Source organism: Chelonia mydas, chromosome 14 (genome assembly GCF_015237465.2).
Source record: "Chelonia mydas isolate rCheMyd1 chromosome 14, rCheMyd1.pri.v2, whole genome shotgun sequence".
Classification (NCBI taxonomy): domain Eukaryota; kingdom Metazoa; phylum Chordata; order Testudines; family Cheloniidae; genus Chelonia; species Chelonia mydas.
The window spans coordinates 9,666,203-9,684,195 of NC_051254.2; the positions used below are offsets into that span (position 1 = coordinate 9,666,203).

At 44.0% G+C, this 17,993-nt stretch overlaps 1 protein-coding gene across 4 annotated transcripts in view; it reads right to left on the reverse strand.

Moving 5' to 3' along the window:
• RAB11FIP4 (RAB11 family interacting protein 4) overlaps positions 1-17,993 on the reverse strand; it is a 199,452-nt gene that overhangs the window by 4,707 nt on the left and 176,752 nt on the right. For all 4 annotated transcript variants that reach the window (XM_037914098.2, XM_043527659.1, XM_037914099.2 and 1 more), the window contains 11 exons: positions 14,937-15,160; positions 12,537-12,719; positions 11,296-11,430; positions 9,469-9,504; positions 7,729-7,828; positions 6,017-6,120; positions 5,241-5,381; positions 3,727-3,808; positions 2,770-2,907; positions 2,037-2,195; positions 559-702 (listed from right to left, as the gene is read on the reverse strand). In XM_037914098.2, the coding sequence (XP_037770026.1) occupies positions 559-702; positions 2,037-2,195; positions 2,770-2,907; positions 3,727-3,808; positions 5,241-5,381; positions 6,017-6,120; positions 7,729-7,828; positions 9,469-9,504; positions 11,296-11,430; positions 12,537-12,719; positions 14,937-15,160 (1,446 nt within the window). The remainder of the gene's footprint in view (positions 1-558; positions 703-2,036; positions 2,196-2,769; positions 2,908-3,726; positions 3,809-5,240; positions 5,382-6,016; positions 6,121-7,728; positions 7,829-9,468; positions 9,505-11,295; positions 11,431-12,536; positions 12,720-14,936; positions 15,161-17,993) is intronic.

Consider the following 17,993-nt stretch of genomic DNA (forward strand, 5'->3'; position numbering starts at 1 on the left):
GTATGCAGTATCGTTTACAGCTTCTTAGCAACTGGGAGGTGTGCCGGGTTTTCCCCAGGCTGTGCCAACTGAAAATGAGGAGCCAAATGTGTAAACTCAGTTTGAAGCATGAGCAAAATTCTCTCTTGGTTATACAAGAGTAAATCCTCTGAAGTTAATGGAGTTACTCCAGTTTGACACTGGAATAAATCCGATCAGAAAATCTGGGACCACACTTGAAGAAATGAGATACCATAAGGCACCTGCTATACAGCAAAACAGTGTCTATAACAGCAGTCAGTGCCTTAAATAGATCGCTTTTAGATTGAAAGCTGCCATCCTCTGAAACAAACCCATATTAAGATGGAATTTCTCTATTATTTTGATAATGAAACTAGTTGGATAATGCTAAAATAAGCATCTGAAAATATTACTAGATTTAGCTACATTCCTAGCAGAACAGGAATTATGTTGCTGATTTGTCTGTGTAACAACCTTCACCTTGACAGTTAATCTGTTCCCACTTGTTAGAACTTTTATATTCAGTGATTAGCATTGTTTTGCTCTCAGTTGCATTACCTCATCTCTTGATGCAGAGTCGATTTCAGCAGCCAGTGACTGGGCTTTTGTCTGTGTTGCAAAGAGATTCTTAGCTTCATAAAGACTAAGACTTAGGATCTGTCCATTAAGGTCATCATTCTGGTCACGAAGTTTCTGATTCTCCTATTAAAATAGGAAAGAGAATGGAATGGAGTTTTCATAAAATGTAAGAAATACACTGCTCAGGTAACATGAAAGCGAACACCATTTTTGTTTTGCAGGTCACTATCCACTTTAAGATCTGCCCTTTACAATGGTACCTCTAAGAATGGCCAAACACTGTGGGGTTTCAGAGAAAGACCTAAGTTCCACACAATAATTCCACCTAATTGTGGAACATTACAGGGCCTTCACAGAAGACCTTTCCTACTGATCCCAGCTGTGGATCAGCTTCTGTGCCAAGCGTGATACACTTAAAAGAACAAAAACTAACAAACCCATGTGTATCTTCACTTTGTTCAGTCACTTAGTACAGAAAATGGAAAACTATCAGCCCTATCTTCATCTTTGTCTTCAAATATGATTACTGTAAGCATTCCAGTTTTGGGGACAGTCTTCAAGCAACACAGACTCCAGTCAGAGTTATTGGGATGACCCCTAGGAGCTTAGTCATATTGGGGAGAAAAATACAGACCAACAAAAGTGCCCCAACTCAAATATGCCTTTATTATTTGTGGCCAAGGTGACAGAACTTCCTGTGTGAACATGTACCACGTTTACTGATGTATGGATTGCTTTTAGGGTCTAGTTCATATAGTGTAGGGGTCCCCAAACTGTGGGGCATACCACCCCCCCGAGGGGGGGGCATGGCAGGGCCTGGGCCAGCCCCCAAGAGGGGGAAGGGGGAGAACCACCCAGCTCCACTCTGCCCCCAGCTCTCAGGCGTGGCTCCATTCCTGGCTCCCGACTGTGATCCAGCTGCGGCTTCCGCTCCTGGCGTCAGCGTCAGCCCCTGGCTATGACTCTGTTCTCGCTTCCAGCCCCAGACCTGCCCCCAGCTGCGGCCCCCCTCCCCAGCAGCAGCAGCCCCACTCCTGGTCCCGGGGCAGGACCAGGAAAAGTTTGGGGATCACTGATATAAAGGATGGCAGCCTACTACTGATGCCAGCTAACAGAGTTACTTCCTTATCACAGTGACATGGCCTATGGATCTGAAAGCCTCCAGTTTGGATCACATAGTCAACCCACGTGAGTCGTTGCGTAGAAGACACACAAATGCATGAGCATGGCTCTTGCACTATGCAGGCTGCATTTACAATCCTTTCAAAAAGCAAACAGAGCTTGGGAAGTCTTAAATGCAAACACTATAAAGAGCCTCCATATCAGGGCAATGAAAGTTTCTCTTGGGAGTTTGTTGATAAAAGTTACAATTAGAGATATTTTTCCAGCATCTCTGCATGATTATCCAATCATCACCCCCATGAACATGAGAGGCCTGGAGCCCCCATCCTGCTCACCTGCTTTAGCCGTTTAATTTCATGCTCCATTTCCACTTCCCTCGTTCTTGCGTTGAATTCACTCACGCTAGACGAGGAGCTTCTCCCCCGGCCAGGGCGCTCGCAATCTAGCTTGTACAGCTGCAGGTGCTCCAGTTCCTTTCGCAAATCCTCAATGAGCTGCAAGGAGATGAAGACAGGATGGTCCATTTCAATGAGCAGCAAATGACCACCTGCATACGAACTGATCAGTTCTTCAGGGCAGGGACTGCCTAGGTATTTGGAGGATAACTGGTGCAGTGTGGCTCTCATCCAGACCGGGGCAGCTGGGCGCTTCTGCAACACAGCCAGCCCCTCAGCACCCCATCTTAGGAAGTGCTGATCACACAGCCAGTTTATGAAGTGCAAGGGTATCTAAGGAACCTTGAAAGGCACCTTCATAGCTGCACCTTTTCAGAGGCATGGAGATCATGGGAGAGCAGCACCAAAGTCTACAATTGTGGCAGGGACTATCAGTACGTGTTTGTACGGTGCCTAGCACAATGGGGCTGCCAACCTGCTCAATGCCTCTAGGCACTCCTGCAATACAAGTAAGAGTTAAACAATAAGTGCCACAAGGGGAAATGCCACATCGACAACATTATTCCTGGGTCCTGCTGTGGCAGCCCTTGCATGTGACAATGCACCTATTGATTTACTCACTCTTGCAAGGAAGGGCTGCTGGAGTGGGCTCTGCACCTCTGTTCATACCCACCTCCTGAGTAGCTTCCCTCTCCTTGTTAAACTCTAGTCTGTTCTGTCGCAGTTTGTCCATCATCCTTTTGTACAAGTCCATCTCGTCCTTCAGCCGCAGACTGGTGTCTTCTAACCTATCCGACATGCGTTGCCTCTCCTGAAACAAACCAGGAGCTTGATAGCCAAGTTGGACTCCCCCGACCCATCATGTTTCCAGATCATTGTTTTACACCATGCTCATTGGCCAACACCATTCATCAGCATGGGTGCGGCTACTCTAGGACCATGTTGCAACTAGAAGCTTAATCTCCTTGAGGTCGATCCTTCCAGCTATCTGTATGCAGAGCTGTATTCAATCAGTGGAAGTTCTGAGCGTACTAGCACTTAACAGGATCAGGGCCACTATATAAGCAAGCAGCCTCCCAGGATAACAAAAACAGGTACTTTATCGGTCAGTGACTATTCCAGAACTCTTCTGAGAGCCAGAGAAGTGGGATATTTCTGTATAGTTTAGGGAGATAATTTCTCAAACGCATTAAAGCTTAAAACACACAACACAAACTTGCCATTTGAAGACCGAGAACTCTCCTCCTCATCCCCTGCCATCATTTTCCTTGCAAAACCCTTCAGTTTTCAAACTAATTTAGGAGAACGCAATTCATTTTACCACGCTGAAAGGAACACTCACTATGCCTCTGATCTAACGCCTAACGAAGTCAACGGAAAGACGCCCACTCATTTCAATGGGCCTTGGACAGGACTATAAAAGCCAGTCACTTTTGAAGTTTGCCTCAGAAATATTCCGTTAGGTGTGAAGTGTGACTGAGGGTCTCCCAATTCCGTTTACATTATTTTTCTCTTATTTTGGGGATTGTCAGTTAAAAAACCCTATCGTTTAGTGACTAATTTTTGCCCACACAGCTGACTAGCAGTCACTTATTACACAGACAGGTTCAGCACTCAGAAGTTTAATTACCTCATCTAGTTTCTCTGTTTGCGATTTCAGTCGCGTAACAGTGGTCTTGAGTTCACCATTTTCTTCTTCAAGCTGTTGAACCCTGTATAAAGACAGCGAGATTTACAGTAAACACAATCGGCAGGGAAAGTGTGGGGGATTGAGAGAAACATGCTCCCCAGAAAACCCCATTCATCTGGTCTCTTTATTGAGCCTAGGTGTTTAAAGACAAAAACTCCTCCCAGTGGTTTTCAGCAGTATCACTGACTTGGTTTAAGTGGCCAAAGATCGATATGGACATTTGGATGTGAGGGGGACGGGCCTGGCACAAGACCCTGAATAGAACCTAAGAGAAAGGAACCAGTCCACAGAGAAGTGTCTGATACAGTTGGCCCCAGTTCCTTCCTTGAAGCACTAATTTTAGAAAGCCAAATACCTACTTATTTAAGCTGCTCATGTAGACTTCTACATTCAATGGTTGCTGAGAAAGCAGTGACATGTCCGTATAAGAAGCCAGTAATAGAGGCAACTGAACTTTTACTGTCTTCTAAGCTTCTACTGGGCATCTCTTGCACAAAGACAGAGCACACAAGGCCCGACTTGCCACCCTGAACCTTGGGCAGTAATTTACCAGCATTCTAGTAGCTTTTTACACCCATTCTGCATAGATATAAACAGCTTCCCAAGGGCTAAGCAGAGACTCAGTCTCACATCCTTCCTGTCCTGGTTGAAGATAAAATAGACGCCTGTGTCTGCGTAGAGGCAACAAGAATAGAGTCCTTGGCCCAAGTTCTAGTTTCATGGTTGACTGTGCTTTATAGATTTCTTGGGCATGCTCACAGGAGGCTCTCTTACAGACTTTGCTGCCTCACAATATGCCAGAGCTACAGCTTGGCATCCTTCAGTGCCCAGTGCAAGGCCCTTGGCTGAATGTCTGTACATCTGGGAGAACATCTGGCAGCTGACTGCAGTTGGGTTCTTGTCAGCAGTGTGAGGGTAATTATTTTCCTGTTTGATCTGAGTGATGGTAGGTGCTCAGAAAGCCATTAGTGAAGTACATTTACATAACACATTTGTTCTTATGCCATAAGACACACTGCCACAATGCAACTTGAGTAGGGAGTCAACAAATCTCAATTCAGGGGAAAAGCCAAGTGTATCCCATTCTCCTGTCCTTTTTGGGTATGTAGTGTGTCTATCAAGTTGTTCTGCATGGGCAGACCTCTACCAAGGGGGCTCTGTGAACAGGGATCAGCTGGGAGAATTTGGGTCTTACAGTAAGTTTTCCAGGGCAGGGATCCTTCCTACACTCAAAAAACTTAGCATGCCTTTGGACATTACACAACTAAGTGACTCCTCTTCAATTATTTTAAGTATCTAACCCGCAACCATCTGCACACAAGGCAACATACAATCTAGGTTCACACACTAATGGAAAAAGTGGATTACAAAAAACACATGAGGAAAACAGTCATTAGATCTTCTGCTTCAATGTGGATCTAAACACCACATTATCCCAGCTAGTATGTTTTTACCTTGTATTTAGCAGTTCAATTTCAGTGCCCTTTTCTTTTTCATACTTGCTGTATGCTTCTCTATGCCGTTTTATTTCTTCTTCCAGCGTTTGTTCAGCTGACGTCTCTTGGTCTTTCAACAGTTCTTCTAGTTCATGAACTCTAGGAAGGTCAGTCATTTTGGTAACAATTTCAAACACTTGCCCACACATCACATTCAAGAGCATCAAATACACACACACACACACACACACACACACACTTTTATTCTATACTGATTTACCACTTAGATCCTTTTATGCACACTTCCCAGCAGCCAAAGTTAAGGAATATCTATTTCTCCATTATGGAGATTCTCTGTATTAACATGCTGGGTTCTCTGTGAACGTAGGCCAGTTTTCTGCCGCGAGTATGTATACCGTAAAAGACATGGGGGCATCCCCTTCCTAACATGATGTGAGATGACTCTCCCTAGACAGCCAGCTGCAAGCAAGTCAGATACTCTGCTTGGCAGGACCATAACTGTTACTCTTGGTTAAAGGACACAATTCACTGCACGTGCAGCAAGGCTGTGGAGTTCCATTTTTTGGGCTTCCCAGATGAAAAGCTTTGAGGACACTTGCTCTGTGTATGACAGTGACACGCACAAAATTCACCTGAAAGTTCACACTTTGTTCTATTTAAGCAGCTGGAACCCAATACTGGATTTCCACTTTCCTTCTAGTCTCATTATAGCTCTGCTCCTGAAGGAATTGCAGTGACACAGCACAGAGGAAGCAGGCTGCATGTTTTATTACCTGTGAACTAGCTGTGTGTTCTCCTGTTTCAGTTTGCTCTTCAGGTCTCCGTTTGTCATGTTATCATTTTCCAGTTCGGTCACCTTTTTTTCTAAATAAGTGACCTAGAAAGAGAAGAGGATTTGAGTTTCTTTCACACCCACCCAGCCTCTTACATCTAAACCACAAGAGGGGGCAAAGCTGCACTTGAGTGCCAAAGGCAAAATTTAATACAAGGGTCTAAGTTTCCAAGAGAGCAGGAGTGCATCTAGTTCTGATCTTCCCTTAAGGTCACGTCCCCAAAAACTGATCGATGCAAACGCACAATGAATTGACGCTTAGAAGTGCATATTTACTGGAATTAAATACATAGAGACATACACATACATACATACACATAAGCTGCTTAGCATCACTTTAATAGACAGATTGTCATTACTTCATTTGCATGAATAACACTCAGCCTCTTGCAACAAGGTAGTGCAATGAGATTTAGTGCTTATGAGGGTGAATCCTCCAAGGCGGTAGGCAGGCTTGGCTTCTACCAAAGTGACTCTCACAGGACTCCCTTGAAGGGCCCTTGTAGGGTCAGCCTGTTGGAGGGAAAGTGATGCAGTGGGACAGGGCCCCAGACTGGAAGGCAAAACCTGGGCTCTATACACAGCTCTGCCATGGACTTGCTGCTGCAGCTTGGGCAGGTCACATTGGCCAAGAGTGTCCCCTAATTTTAGGTGCCCAACTTGAGATGCCTTGAGCCTGAGTTTGGATTTGGGAGTGCTCACCTCCCTGAAAATGAAGCCCCTGTAAGGTGCCTCAGAAGTTGGGCTCAAAAATGAGGCACTGAAAGCTTGAGTTTGCTTATATAAATTTTGGACTTGAGGCCCAGTGGGCCTCAGTTTGGGAAACTGAGCTAAGCTGCAGCAAAATGAGCAGCTACCTCGATAATGGAATTGACAGACACATTGGGCCCAATCTCATTCACATTAAGGCTTCTTTATGCTGCCCTGGCAGCCCAGAGGGGCCATAAATGGACGTACTTGTCATCCATACTGGCTTTATTGGCATATCAATTTTAAAGGCCCTTTTACACTGTCAGGGCACAGGTAAGGGCTTCCTTTTTTACACAGAAGTTGTCCCACTATCACTATACCAGTGTAGTTAAAGCAGTACAACCGCTTAGGGTAGACGCCGTTATACTGGCATAGCTAGGCCTGTGGGGAAAAGAGAATAAACTATGCTGGCATAAAACACCTTTATATTGCTATAACTGTACCCATGCAAGAGTTTTACTGGGATAACTATTTTAGTTGAAAAAAAAAATGTATATTATATATAAATAACCTCATGTGCAACTGAAATACCAATACAAAAGCTATGTTTTGACCAGGCATTTAGTGGAGATAAGAATCAGACCCATTGTTGCTTTTTCATTTTCTTACTCCGTGAAAGGCTTACATATTAATCAAGTTAGATGTCATCATATTTCAATAAAGAATTCTTAGCTCGTACTTTCATTCTCTTTTTGGTTAGGTTCTTCTATTTCTTTTGGGAGAGGAAGTGAACATGAACTTTGGGATATTCCATTACTCCTCCCTTTTCGTTAGAGATCCTGACTGATCTTGCCCATATCTACTAGCCACCTCGGGTGGCTCTTTCTGGTAGACAGACAGGTCTCTGGCTGCACCAACAAGAGCTGTGCTGAATCTGTCAATCCTGATGTGAAGGCTCCTCACCTTTTCAGTGATATCATTATCGCACGAGTCTATGCTGTCTCGGAACAAGTCCTCCGTGCTGCCATTGCTGCTGCTGAAATTACTGTTGTGGAAGAGTTGTCTGGAAGAGCAGAAGGATTATTTTACATCATAGGGGGGAAAAAAAAAAAGTCTATTTTATGGACTGGCTTTGCACCTTGAGTGTCCCCAGCTAACACCTGTGCAATAGCTTCAACATAACTTAACTACGTATGGCTCTGATTACACTTGACTTTGTCGTCCTACTTTAACCAATACGTTTATTCCACGATGGAAATGTCTGTTAATGTCAATGTCTTGTCAAATTAGGCAGGGTTAAAAAGAGGTTAGGTGTTTATTGTTAACCACTATTTGTCCTTGTCCATGCCAGATGTAAAGTTAAAGTTGCATGTAACATGTTCACTTACATGCTAGATGCCAAATCTGGGGGAAGGTGAGACCTAAGTGATGTTGATAGGCTTCTGTGTAGCTATACCTATCAGTTTTGCAGAACAAGTGGCACAAAAGTTCTCTTTATTTACAGAAAAAACAGATTCCACTGTGTGATGCTGCAATATGCAAGAATTAAGAACACTTAAGACAGGTTTGAAACTACCTGTTTGGAAGTTACGTACAAGCTGCATGTTTGTAGATTTTCCTCACCACATTATGATGCTTTAACTTTGAGAGAGAGGATATGCCACTGTCCGGTACGTACAAAAAGTCACTGCTTCCCAAAGAGAGCTAGCATTAAGATTTCCTGGACCAGATCCAGTATGAGTATTGCATTCCTCCCCCTGCCCAACCCAAGTCCATGTACTTAGTCTTAACTTGGACCTGAATCTGGTGTGACCACCATTTTTAAACAGCTGGGCAATTCCCTTTGCCCTCTGGCAACAAAACTAGGTCAGGAAGGCAATAATAGTAATTCCTGATGGGGCATAAGACGCAAACAGGATGGCATCTTTTCAAACTCCTAACAAGGAAACAACTTGCTGATTCACCTACGGGGCCAGCTTGTCCACTCCAAGAGCCTGTTGTTGACTAGAATGGCTCTGATGAGTTCGCTCACCTATGCAATATTGAAGGCGGCAGCTCTATAATCAGAGAAATGATATTCTTCCTAAATCCAGCACCCAAGTGGCTATGTTGGCCTCCAGACAGAAGAGATTTTATTACAACACTTTCAGCAACATGACGCTAACTTGGAATTCAATTAGCTTAGCTTCCCATTCATGTGCAATGCCACACCTATACAGTCTCTCCTCCACATTGGTGGGTAATTAATTCCTTCACCAGGGACTTCATGCCAGGAGGTGCTGAGAGAGTCTCTCAATTGAGACCATACAGAATTAGTTGCGGACAAAGAACTACATTAAATTGTAGTGAGCGTGGAATAAATCAGCATAGAAATAAGTCAGCAAAGCCGGTAAATAGGGGTTTGACTAACCAACTTCTGTTTTATAAGCTAACTCAGAATTAAATGTGCTACTTGACTGGGGAGGGAAGAGAGAAGGAGGAATCCTAACCTTAAGCTGCATTTCTTCTGATGCTGCTGCTTCCAGCCGCAACCACGTCAAACCTCCTCCCCTCCCCGACACTTCCTCCCCACCTAAACTTCTCTTCTGCACACCCTATTTGGTTTCTTTTGAGTACTTCATTCTTAGCATGAATCCGTGACATCGGCATGAATTCTGGTCACAAATGATTTCAAAGTACTCAGAACGAGCTCATGTGTCTTACCTTCCAAAAGCTGTGCTTGAGATTTTTCGGTTGGGGCTACATGGAGACAGAAGGAATAATGTAGTAAGCAAGCAGTTTATTTGGTTATTTTACTGAATTGCACAATCTCAGTTTAGTTGCCAATTGAGTTCTGTACAGTATATACAGCTGTCTTATTTTAGCTTTTAATTTGCTCCACCAAAACATGGTCATAAAACTTAATCATAAACTACTCTAATAACTAATGGAACTCCTTGCCAGAGGATGTTGTGAAGGCCAAGACTATAACAGAACTAGTTCAAAAAAGAACTAGATAAATTCATGGAGGATAGTTCCATCAATGGCTATTAGCCAGGATGGGCAGGGATGGTGTCCCTAGCCTCCGTTTGCCAGAAACTGGGAATGGGCGACAGGGGATGGATCACTGGAGGATTACCTGTTCTGTTCATTCCCTCGGGAGCACCTGGCATTGGCCTCTATCAGAAGACAGGACACTGGGCTAGACGGACCTTTAGTCTGACCCAGTATGGCCATTCTTATGCAACATGAAGTTGGGTGTAGAGCCATAAGCTACCGTGATCATGAATAAAATGAATTTGGGAATACTATATTCAGTACAAACAGCACTATCATATTTAAACAGATTTTTGCCAGCTTGAGTCGAAATGAAACTGTAGAACAGTATCTGCTGCAACTCATACACACGAGCAAATCCACTAGCCACCCCTACCCCACGATACATAGAAATGCACGGCTCTGTGACAGAGACTGATTGCACATCTTTTGTTGAAGCAGAACACTACTCTGAATTCAGGACTGTCAGTTGCAACATCAAATTTCATACCAAAATCGTCAAAGATACAACCAACCATCACATTTTATGTACTGCTGTGACAGCAGCTGTAACTGTTACATAACATATACTTGGTCATTGTTTTCTTATCAAGACTAGATGAAGTGCATTATGGTCTAGTTCCTGGGAATGTGAAACAAGGCAAGCTTTGTATTCAGCTTCTAGGGGGAGCTAAAGGTTCACAGATGAATTGCCACAATAAGCAAGGGATTTGTAGAAATATTTAGACTCCTTCAGAGTCTAAGGAAAATGCTTTGCAACTGTCTATCTACATGTGGGTGGCAATACTGGGGATAGAGATATAAAGGAAAAAGCTAGAACTCTTGAGGAAGTCACCATCATCCTGGTTTTAAAGTTGCATTGTTTTCAGGTTAATAAAATCCTCAAGCCACTTGAATCAAGCCATAGAATCTAGAGATCCTGGGGCAGATTCTCAGCTGGTGTAAACTGTCAGTCCCGTCGACATCCCTGACCACAGCAGTGGAGCTAGGACAATTTACGCTAGCTGAGGATCCATCCCAGAGACTCATTAGATCAACTTATCTTCCTCCGTGATAGAAACGTGCTACAGGGAACAATCTCAGACAAGTAACAGTATTTTATCCATGGGTGCTGAGCGGTAGGGCTTTCCACTTCCTTGGGGAGGTCGTTCCACAGGCAAATAGCACCCACACTCTGCAACTCAAGATCTCATTGTTTAAGTATTTAAAATGAAGAGGACATTAGTGCTCCAACCGAGAAATAGTTTCTTGATGGTAGGGAGAAGTTCTTGTTAAAATCAGGCAAGGTTTGAATATCCTATGCTATTCTTCAACAACAACAACTGCCTGTTACATTTGATACTAGCTAGATGTGATGTATTGGATACAAGTTAACAGGAAAAAAGATGGGGCACATTACCGCAGTTTCCCCTTCTTATTTAGTAGCTGTTGCTTTGACTGCTGGCTAGCCCCATTTCAAAAGGGACTGCTGAGAACGGAGTGCTGGCAACTCACCTGTTTGCTTTCAAGTTTTTCAGCCTCGCTTCCAAGTCATTAAGCAGGTTTATTTTTTTGCAGCACTGTGAGCAGTAGACGTCCAGTAACTCGCTGTTATAAACGTGCCTCATTTTCCTTGGCGTTTGCCCAGCACTGTTTGCGGGAAAGGAGACATGTTACTGGCTATTGTTACTAATTCAAATTCATTTCCCTCTTACTGGTATTTCATAAATAGTCACGTTGCAGTAAGCGTGCTGGGGAATGCACTGCCACTCCCATCACACCTGCTCTGTCAAGGCCAGCTACAGGAACAGAGATGGGGTTCCAGAGCCCATTCGGATCAACTATATGCTGCTAATTACCACAATACCAAATCCCACTTGGAGGAGGGATTTTAAAAGAGCAAATGGTTTCTGCTATGTCTACACCAGTGGTTTTCAAACTTTTCAGGCTGGGTACCCCTTTCCAAATAATGCAGTCTACCGCATACCCCTATCTGAGATAGGGTCATAATATACCCATGATTAGATTGACAAGTGTGACTAAATACAACGTGTTGTCTGCTATTACAGGATTTTTCTTGCATACCCTTGGTGAGTTCACATACTCCTAGGAGGTTGAAAACCACTGGTCTATGCTATCAGAACCACTGAGAGTCTGATTCTCGGTTATTCTGAGCCCAGGGTAATGGGAAAAGACAGGATCAGCTGATTGTACTTCAGCGTCTCTCTCTCCCTCTCCACGTACTAAAGAGTGAGTACTTCCTGAAGAGATTTAAGACATTCAGGTTCAATCGTCTCATTTATTTTTTTCCAATACAAGCTCATCCATCCTTACAAGACATGTCTTTTTGTAAGGGAATATTTAATACACAGTATTAGAATGCTAAAAAGGAGGGAGATGTTCATACTAGTCATCCCCAAACATTGCACAAGCACTAACGTTGTTCAAGGTCTAATCTGATTTCCAGCTTTAAGTCAGTCAATTTTTAATAGTTGCGAAACCCAAGTATTGCAGTATATAAAGAGAATCAATCTAGGAGCAAAGCTAGGGGGTTTATTGCAGTGTGACCTGACATTACGGGCACTGGAAACAACGTAGTCGTCGCTATGGCTTTTACAAGAAAGACATTTGCTAGTAGTGTTGTGGGCAGAAATTGAAATTTTAGTTTTAAAGTAACTAGACAATCCAAGAAGTTCTGGTACGGCCCCTGTACACATGCTCAAAAGAATACACTGTCAAAATAAATAAGTACCTACCTGGAAGACACAGATGAGCCAAGGTCAGAGTAGGCATTGGTTCTGGTCTCATCATCAGGGCATGGACTGCTGGGAGTAAAATCCACATCGTCTCCTTCCCCATAGTCTTCAAATTGTTCCTCGTTACTGATCAGAGAGGCGGTGGAATAGGTGGAGAGGTCAGAGGGGTTGTGAGGACTTGACCTGAAACAAGGCATCAGAACGGGTAGGAGGCCAACCTTCAGAAGACTGCCTTTTGCCCAAGGCAGTTTTCTCAGCTGGTTTGGGCTGGCAACTTCTTATTCAAAAAGTCAAAAGCTTTCATGATCCACTTGCATTTACTAAAAAAAACTACCCCTAATTACAGCAATAAACCCATATAACAGTGTGTGTGTTTGTGTTTTGTGAGGTTGACAGGACAACTGACCTTCAAGGGCAAGGGATGTGGCAATCGGTGAAACAAGATTCTTTAACTTTAGATTGTAATAACATTTTCAATGCCTCACACTCCCTTGCCTTTCATGAGCTTCCTCCTCTGGTGCGGAGGGTGTCACAACACACACAGCTGACCTAAGGGCTCAGGAAGCACTTTAAAAAATTGGGGTAGAGAACAGAGTTAAATAATTTGCTGAAGGTCACATGACAAGTAAGTGGCAGAGCCGGAATGAAATGGGAGCCTGACTCAAGTCTCCTCGACAATACGGCCGTTTCTGTATTACTGCTGTTTTTACAAGAAGCTAGACTCCTCTGCATGAGAGCTCACAAGCAGGGCCCTTTCATCTGTACCTGGTCTCTTCTGGCATCTAAAGTTTAAACAAAGCAACATTTTAAAGTGAACGGTGGCTGGATGGCACAAATGTCATTTTCACATCCTGCCCCCTGCCAGTATTTCAGATGTAGGCTCTCGTTTTTCCCTCCTTTGCTGAGATGCACTTGTAATTCATATTTCTAAAGGTCAATAATTTACAAAGCCAGAATTTAGGGCAACTCAAGTCTTGCACAGAACAAGAGGACATTTGGGACCATACACATAGGCAGGCTTAAATTCTACTAGAAGAGATTTATCAGATTATTACTCCCTGAAGAGGGGACAGATTAGCAACTAGTCAGCAAAGCATTTTAACACCTTCTGTTCTTAAAGGTTGCAGTAAAGATTGTGCATGGAAGAGTTCTGGGGACCAAAATTTGTATAGACCCAGTAGCTGCAGTTACTGTCCTAGATACTCATCTGGCCCCCCCCATTACCATAGCTTCTGAGCACCTCAGTATTTACCCTCAGATCCCCACTTCAAGGTAGGGCAGGGCTATTAGCCCCATTTTACAGAGGGGGAACTGAGGCACAGGGAGACTAAGCGACTTGCCAAAGGTCACTCAGGAAGTCTGTGGTGGAGCAGGGAATTGAACCAAGGTGCTCCAAACTAGCACCCTAACCATGAGGTCATCCTTCTTCTCTAGGCCTACTGCTCCCCATAGCCAGAACTGACTGGAGGCCTACACCTTGCTCCTCTTCCGTTATCTAGACCCACAACTCCAGAAACGCTTCAGTGGTTGGGACCTTCCCAACCCATCCCTCCCACAGTCTATGATTGGCAGATGTGCTGTGAATGAGGCATGGATTACAGGAAGAGAAAGTAGGGTCATGATTAAGGCAGTTGAATACTGCCCTGGAGAACTGGATTTTATCCCTGCCTCTGCCACAGAGGTTCTACACGATGCTGGGCAAGTCACTTACCCCAAACTTTTCACAGGCAGTCACTAATCATCTGATCCTTCTTTTCTGGGTGCCTGATGTGACTTTTTAACGTCACAGGCCCAGGCCTGCAAAGCCCTAGCAGCCAACAAACTGAACGGTGCCTCCTGACGTCAGGGGGAATCCAACGCACAGGATGGCAACGCAAAGCTCCTCAACTACATCTGCAAAGCCTATTCAGCCCAGCCCTCACATCCTTTGAGCATGACAGAATAGTAACTAAGGCTGAAGAAGCACCTGCACACTCTGGTGCTTTGCTGTGGATTCACACTGGAGTCCTAACACAAATGGGCTCCAGGAGATAGGAAGGCGAACAAGGAAAACCCCACCCATTTTTGGCAATTAGCACAGTGCTCAAACTTCATCAGAACTCAACCAGCGCTGTCACTATAAAGCGGGACTTTGTCCCGGCCGAGGTGCCACAGACACGCATTCAACCTACTGGAGCCTGGCGAACAAGCCAGAAGACACAAGGGCTGAGATTTCCAAGGCCACTAGGGGAGATGGATGACCAAATCCCATTCATTTTAAATAAACAGAGGGATCTGGACACCTAATTCCATATGTCGGAGAACCTCAGCCCAGACAGGCCTAAAACAAGAGGGATCAGCTGGTTTAACCTCCCCTCCCCTGCACAAGACTCATGTCTTGACAGGCACCTCACCACTCACTTGTCTACAGGCAGAAAGAGTCCACTGAGCACGCTGTCCTTCTCTTCACTGCCGCACACGTCGGATGCCTCAGAGCTCTGCGCACTCTCGATGGCACTGTCCATGTCGGACTCATGGTGGACCTCTTGCTGGGCCAGCGTCATCGTGTCTTCATCAGGAAACAGCTCGGACTCACTGTACACACTTTCACCGTCCAAATAGGCACCGTCCTGGATTTCGCTACCCTGTCCGTGGAAGGGAAAGACCAGTCAGGAGGCATACAAGTTTGCGGCAAGACGTGCAGAGTAAATGAAAGCAGCAGCAATATCCCTCTCCTAAAAACACCATCAGCATGCTGGTATTCGCATCAGAATCACATTTAATCACATTTGGAGGGCCCGATCCTGCAAACACTCAATGCACAGAGCTTCTCCTAAAGCATAAAACATTGCACACCTCTAACCAGCGTTACATAGTGTTACAGAGAGCCAGCTGCAGGAATGCTTGTCAGGAACCACAACCTGCCTTTGACAGCGAGTGTCAACTAGGGCAGAACTGACTCCTGTTCACAACTGGGCTTGTATGTCCCCATCTTGCACAACCGGAAATCTCTGGTCTCCAATATTCATTTATCTGCAATGTTCTTTTCCCATAGTGTCCTTTACCAAGAAAGGTAGGGAGGGAACAGATTTTCACTGGTCAGAGTAATATAACCTCAGTAGAAATGCAGGACCTAGTAGTAGCTATTTGCTTATTTGTTGAAAGGAAGAAGAATTTTGGGCCCAAATTTCCCCTCCACCGTACAGCAATTACCACACAAGTCATTAGCCAGATATATTTTTGTATGCTTTCCAGTTTTGTTGTTATCCAGACGTCTCTTCCAGCACATAGCAGTGCTGGTATATGCGTTAGCATATACTGGGAGCTGTGGTCTATCCTTGTGGATGCTCGGTTATTTTCTCTATGCTTTGAAAACACAAGAACCAGTCAAACGCCGAAGATTAATCTTCACTTGTAAAATTAAAGAAGCCCCTTACTAAGAGGACATTATAAAGGAGCAGCAGTGTCTGACACGAGACAAGTGTGGGGTGACTAACAGCTTTGTCACCCAGCTGAAGCAACAAGGAACTACTCTTTACCAGAGGAAAACTTCAACGTCTTGAAAACAGCCATTTGTAACAATCGTTACCAGAAATTCAGGTCTTATCTATCCTGTTTTTTCCTGGAAGACTGACATTGGCGGAACTAGCAGGATTATAATGTTACAGAGACCAAGTCTGCGAGCCCTGATTTATATGAAAGCAAAACTGATTTTTTTATTCAGACTTTTGAACTTAGAGTTTTAGAGAATTATTTAATGCCATTGACCTAAAAACAGTTGGGAGGAAAGCACGCTGTACGCTACAGCTTCAAAACACCCGACTCATTCACGTAAGGACACCCACTCCAATTCCCTGGGTCCTCCAAAAGTTAGTCCAGCAAAAATAGGGGTGTGGGTGGGGGGAACCAGATTATTTTGCATTCTATGTATTTTTAAAAGCACTAGTAGGCTGGGATTTTAAAAAGGAGCCTACAGGAATTAGGTGCTTGTATCCCATGGGACTTGGACACCTAGCACCCTTTGGCCAGCTGTAGTCTGGGACTACACATGCTCAGAGTTATGCACATGTGCAAGTCTTTGCAGGGTGGGGGCCTAAGTTTGACTCTGAAACTGAACCAAGATGCCAGTTACTTGTATTCATGGAATACCACCACCAGTGAGGAAATAAATATATATAATGAAGAACTGCTCCCTCTTATACTTCACTGTTAGGTATGCCGTCACTGACCCTCATATCTCTAGACTGAGACAAGTTGTTTCCACAAGCAGTTAACTCCCTGGTGCACTGCTGGTTCCTCCCACGGCTCTACATCAGATACGCTTTTGCAAAGAAACATCCCTTATGCAAATCACTATAGAGCCCTACTGACATTGCAGAACTTTGGACTCATTCGTTTCTAGGAAGTGGATTTCCTCCTCAACATATACTCTGAATGCTCACTGATGTTAAATAGGAATTATATACTCAGGTTAAGGGCCACTGTATTTAAAGGGCACTTTAATACAGATCTTTTCCATGTTAGTCACATTAAACAGTGACTGATCTAGGGATAACATTTTCAAAAGTGCCTAAGTGACTTTTGAAAATGGGACTTCGCCACTTTTGAAAATTTTACCAGAGATCTACACATCACTACATTAGTCATAGGGGAGGTAGAGCTGCCTAGAGGCTAGATCATTGCACTGGACTCCAGAGACATGGGTTCTATTCCTGGTTCTTCTGCTGGGTGACCTTGGGCACATTCTCTGCCTCAGTTTCTTCATATGTAAAACAAGGATAACTGTTCTTCCCTCCTTTATAAAATGCCTTGAAAACATGCCAATATATATTTACATACAAAACCTGTGCCGCTTATTTTTTAACATCTTTGGACAGCTACAACAACTCGGAAATCCACAGGCCCAGGATGGGCATGAGTCACCCCGGATGTTTGCTGCAGCGTGGTGACCCACATGGCCTCAGAGTTGCCACATTTAAGGGTTTTATGCAATTAAACACGAGCTGCTGTTACAGAAATATCCAGATCTGTTAAAAAAAAAAAAAAATCTGTGATCCAAGAGAAGGTGGCACTCTGGAAGTCTGACTGAAAAACATATTGTTTAAGCAAATCTTTACACAGCAGGTAAACCTCACTAGTGTTAAAACAAATTAATGTGAGAAATTGAAGGTCAATAGCAGCATGACAGACTCTCATTCCAAATCCTGCAGGTAACAGCTTACATTTAGTTTTCTAATAATAGGAGCCCAGACTCTCTAAAAAGGACCATTAGCAATTAAATAGACAGTACTCTGGAGAGAGTGACTAGGTGCTCATTTGCCTCCTCCCTACCAATTTGCGACAGGCTAACGAGCCACATTTTAAATTTGTATTACAATGTATATTTATAATAAGTCACAGCACACACTATACCTAGCTCTTATGTGTCAGCATCACGTATTATTGTTTCCAATGATAATTATTCCTCTACTTTTTAAG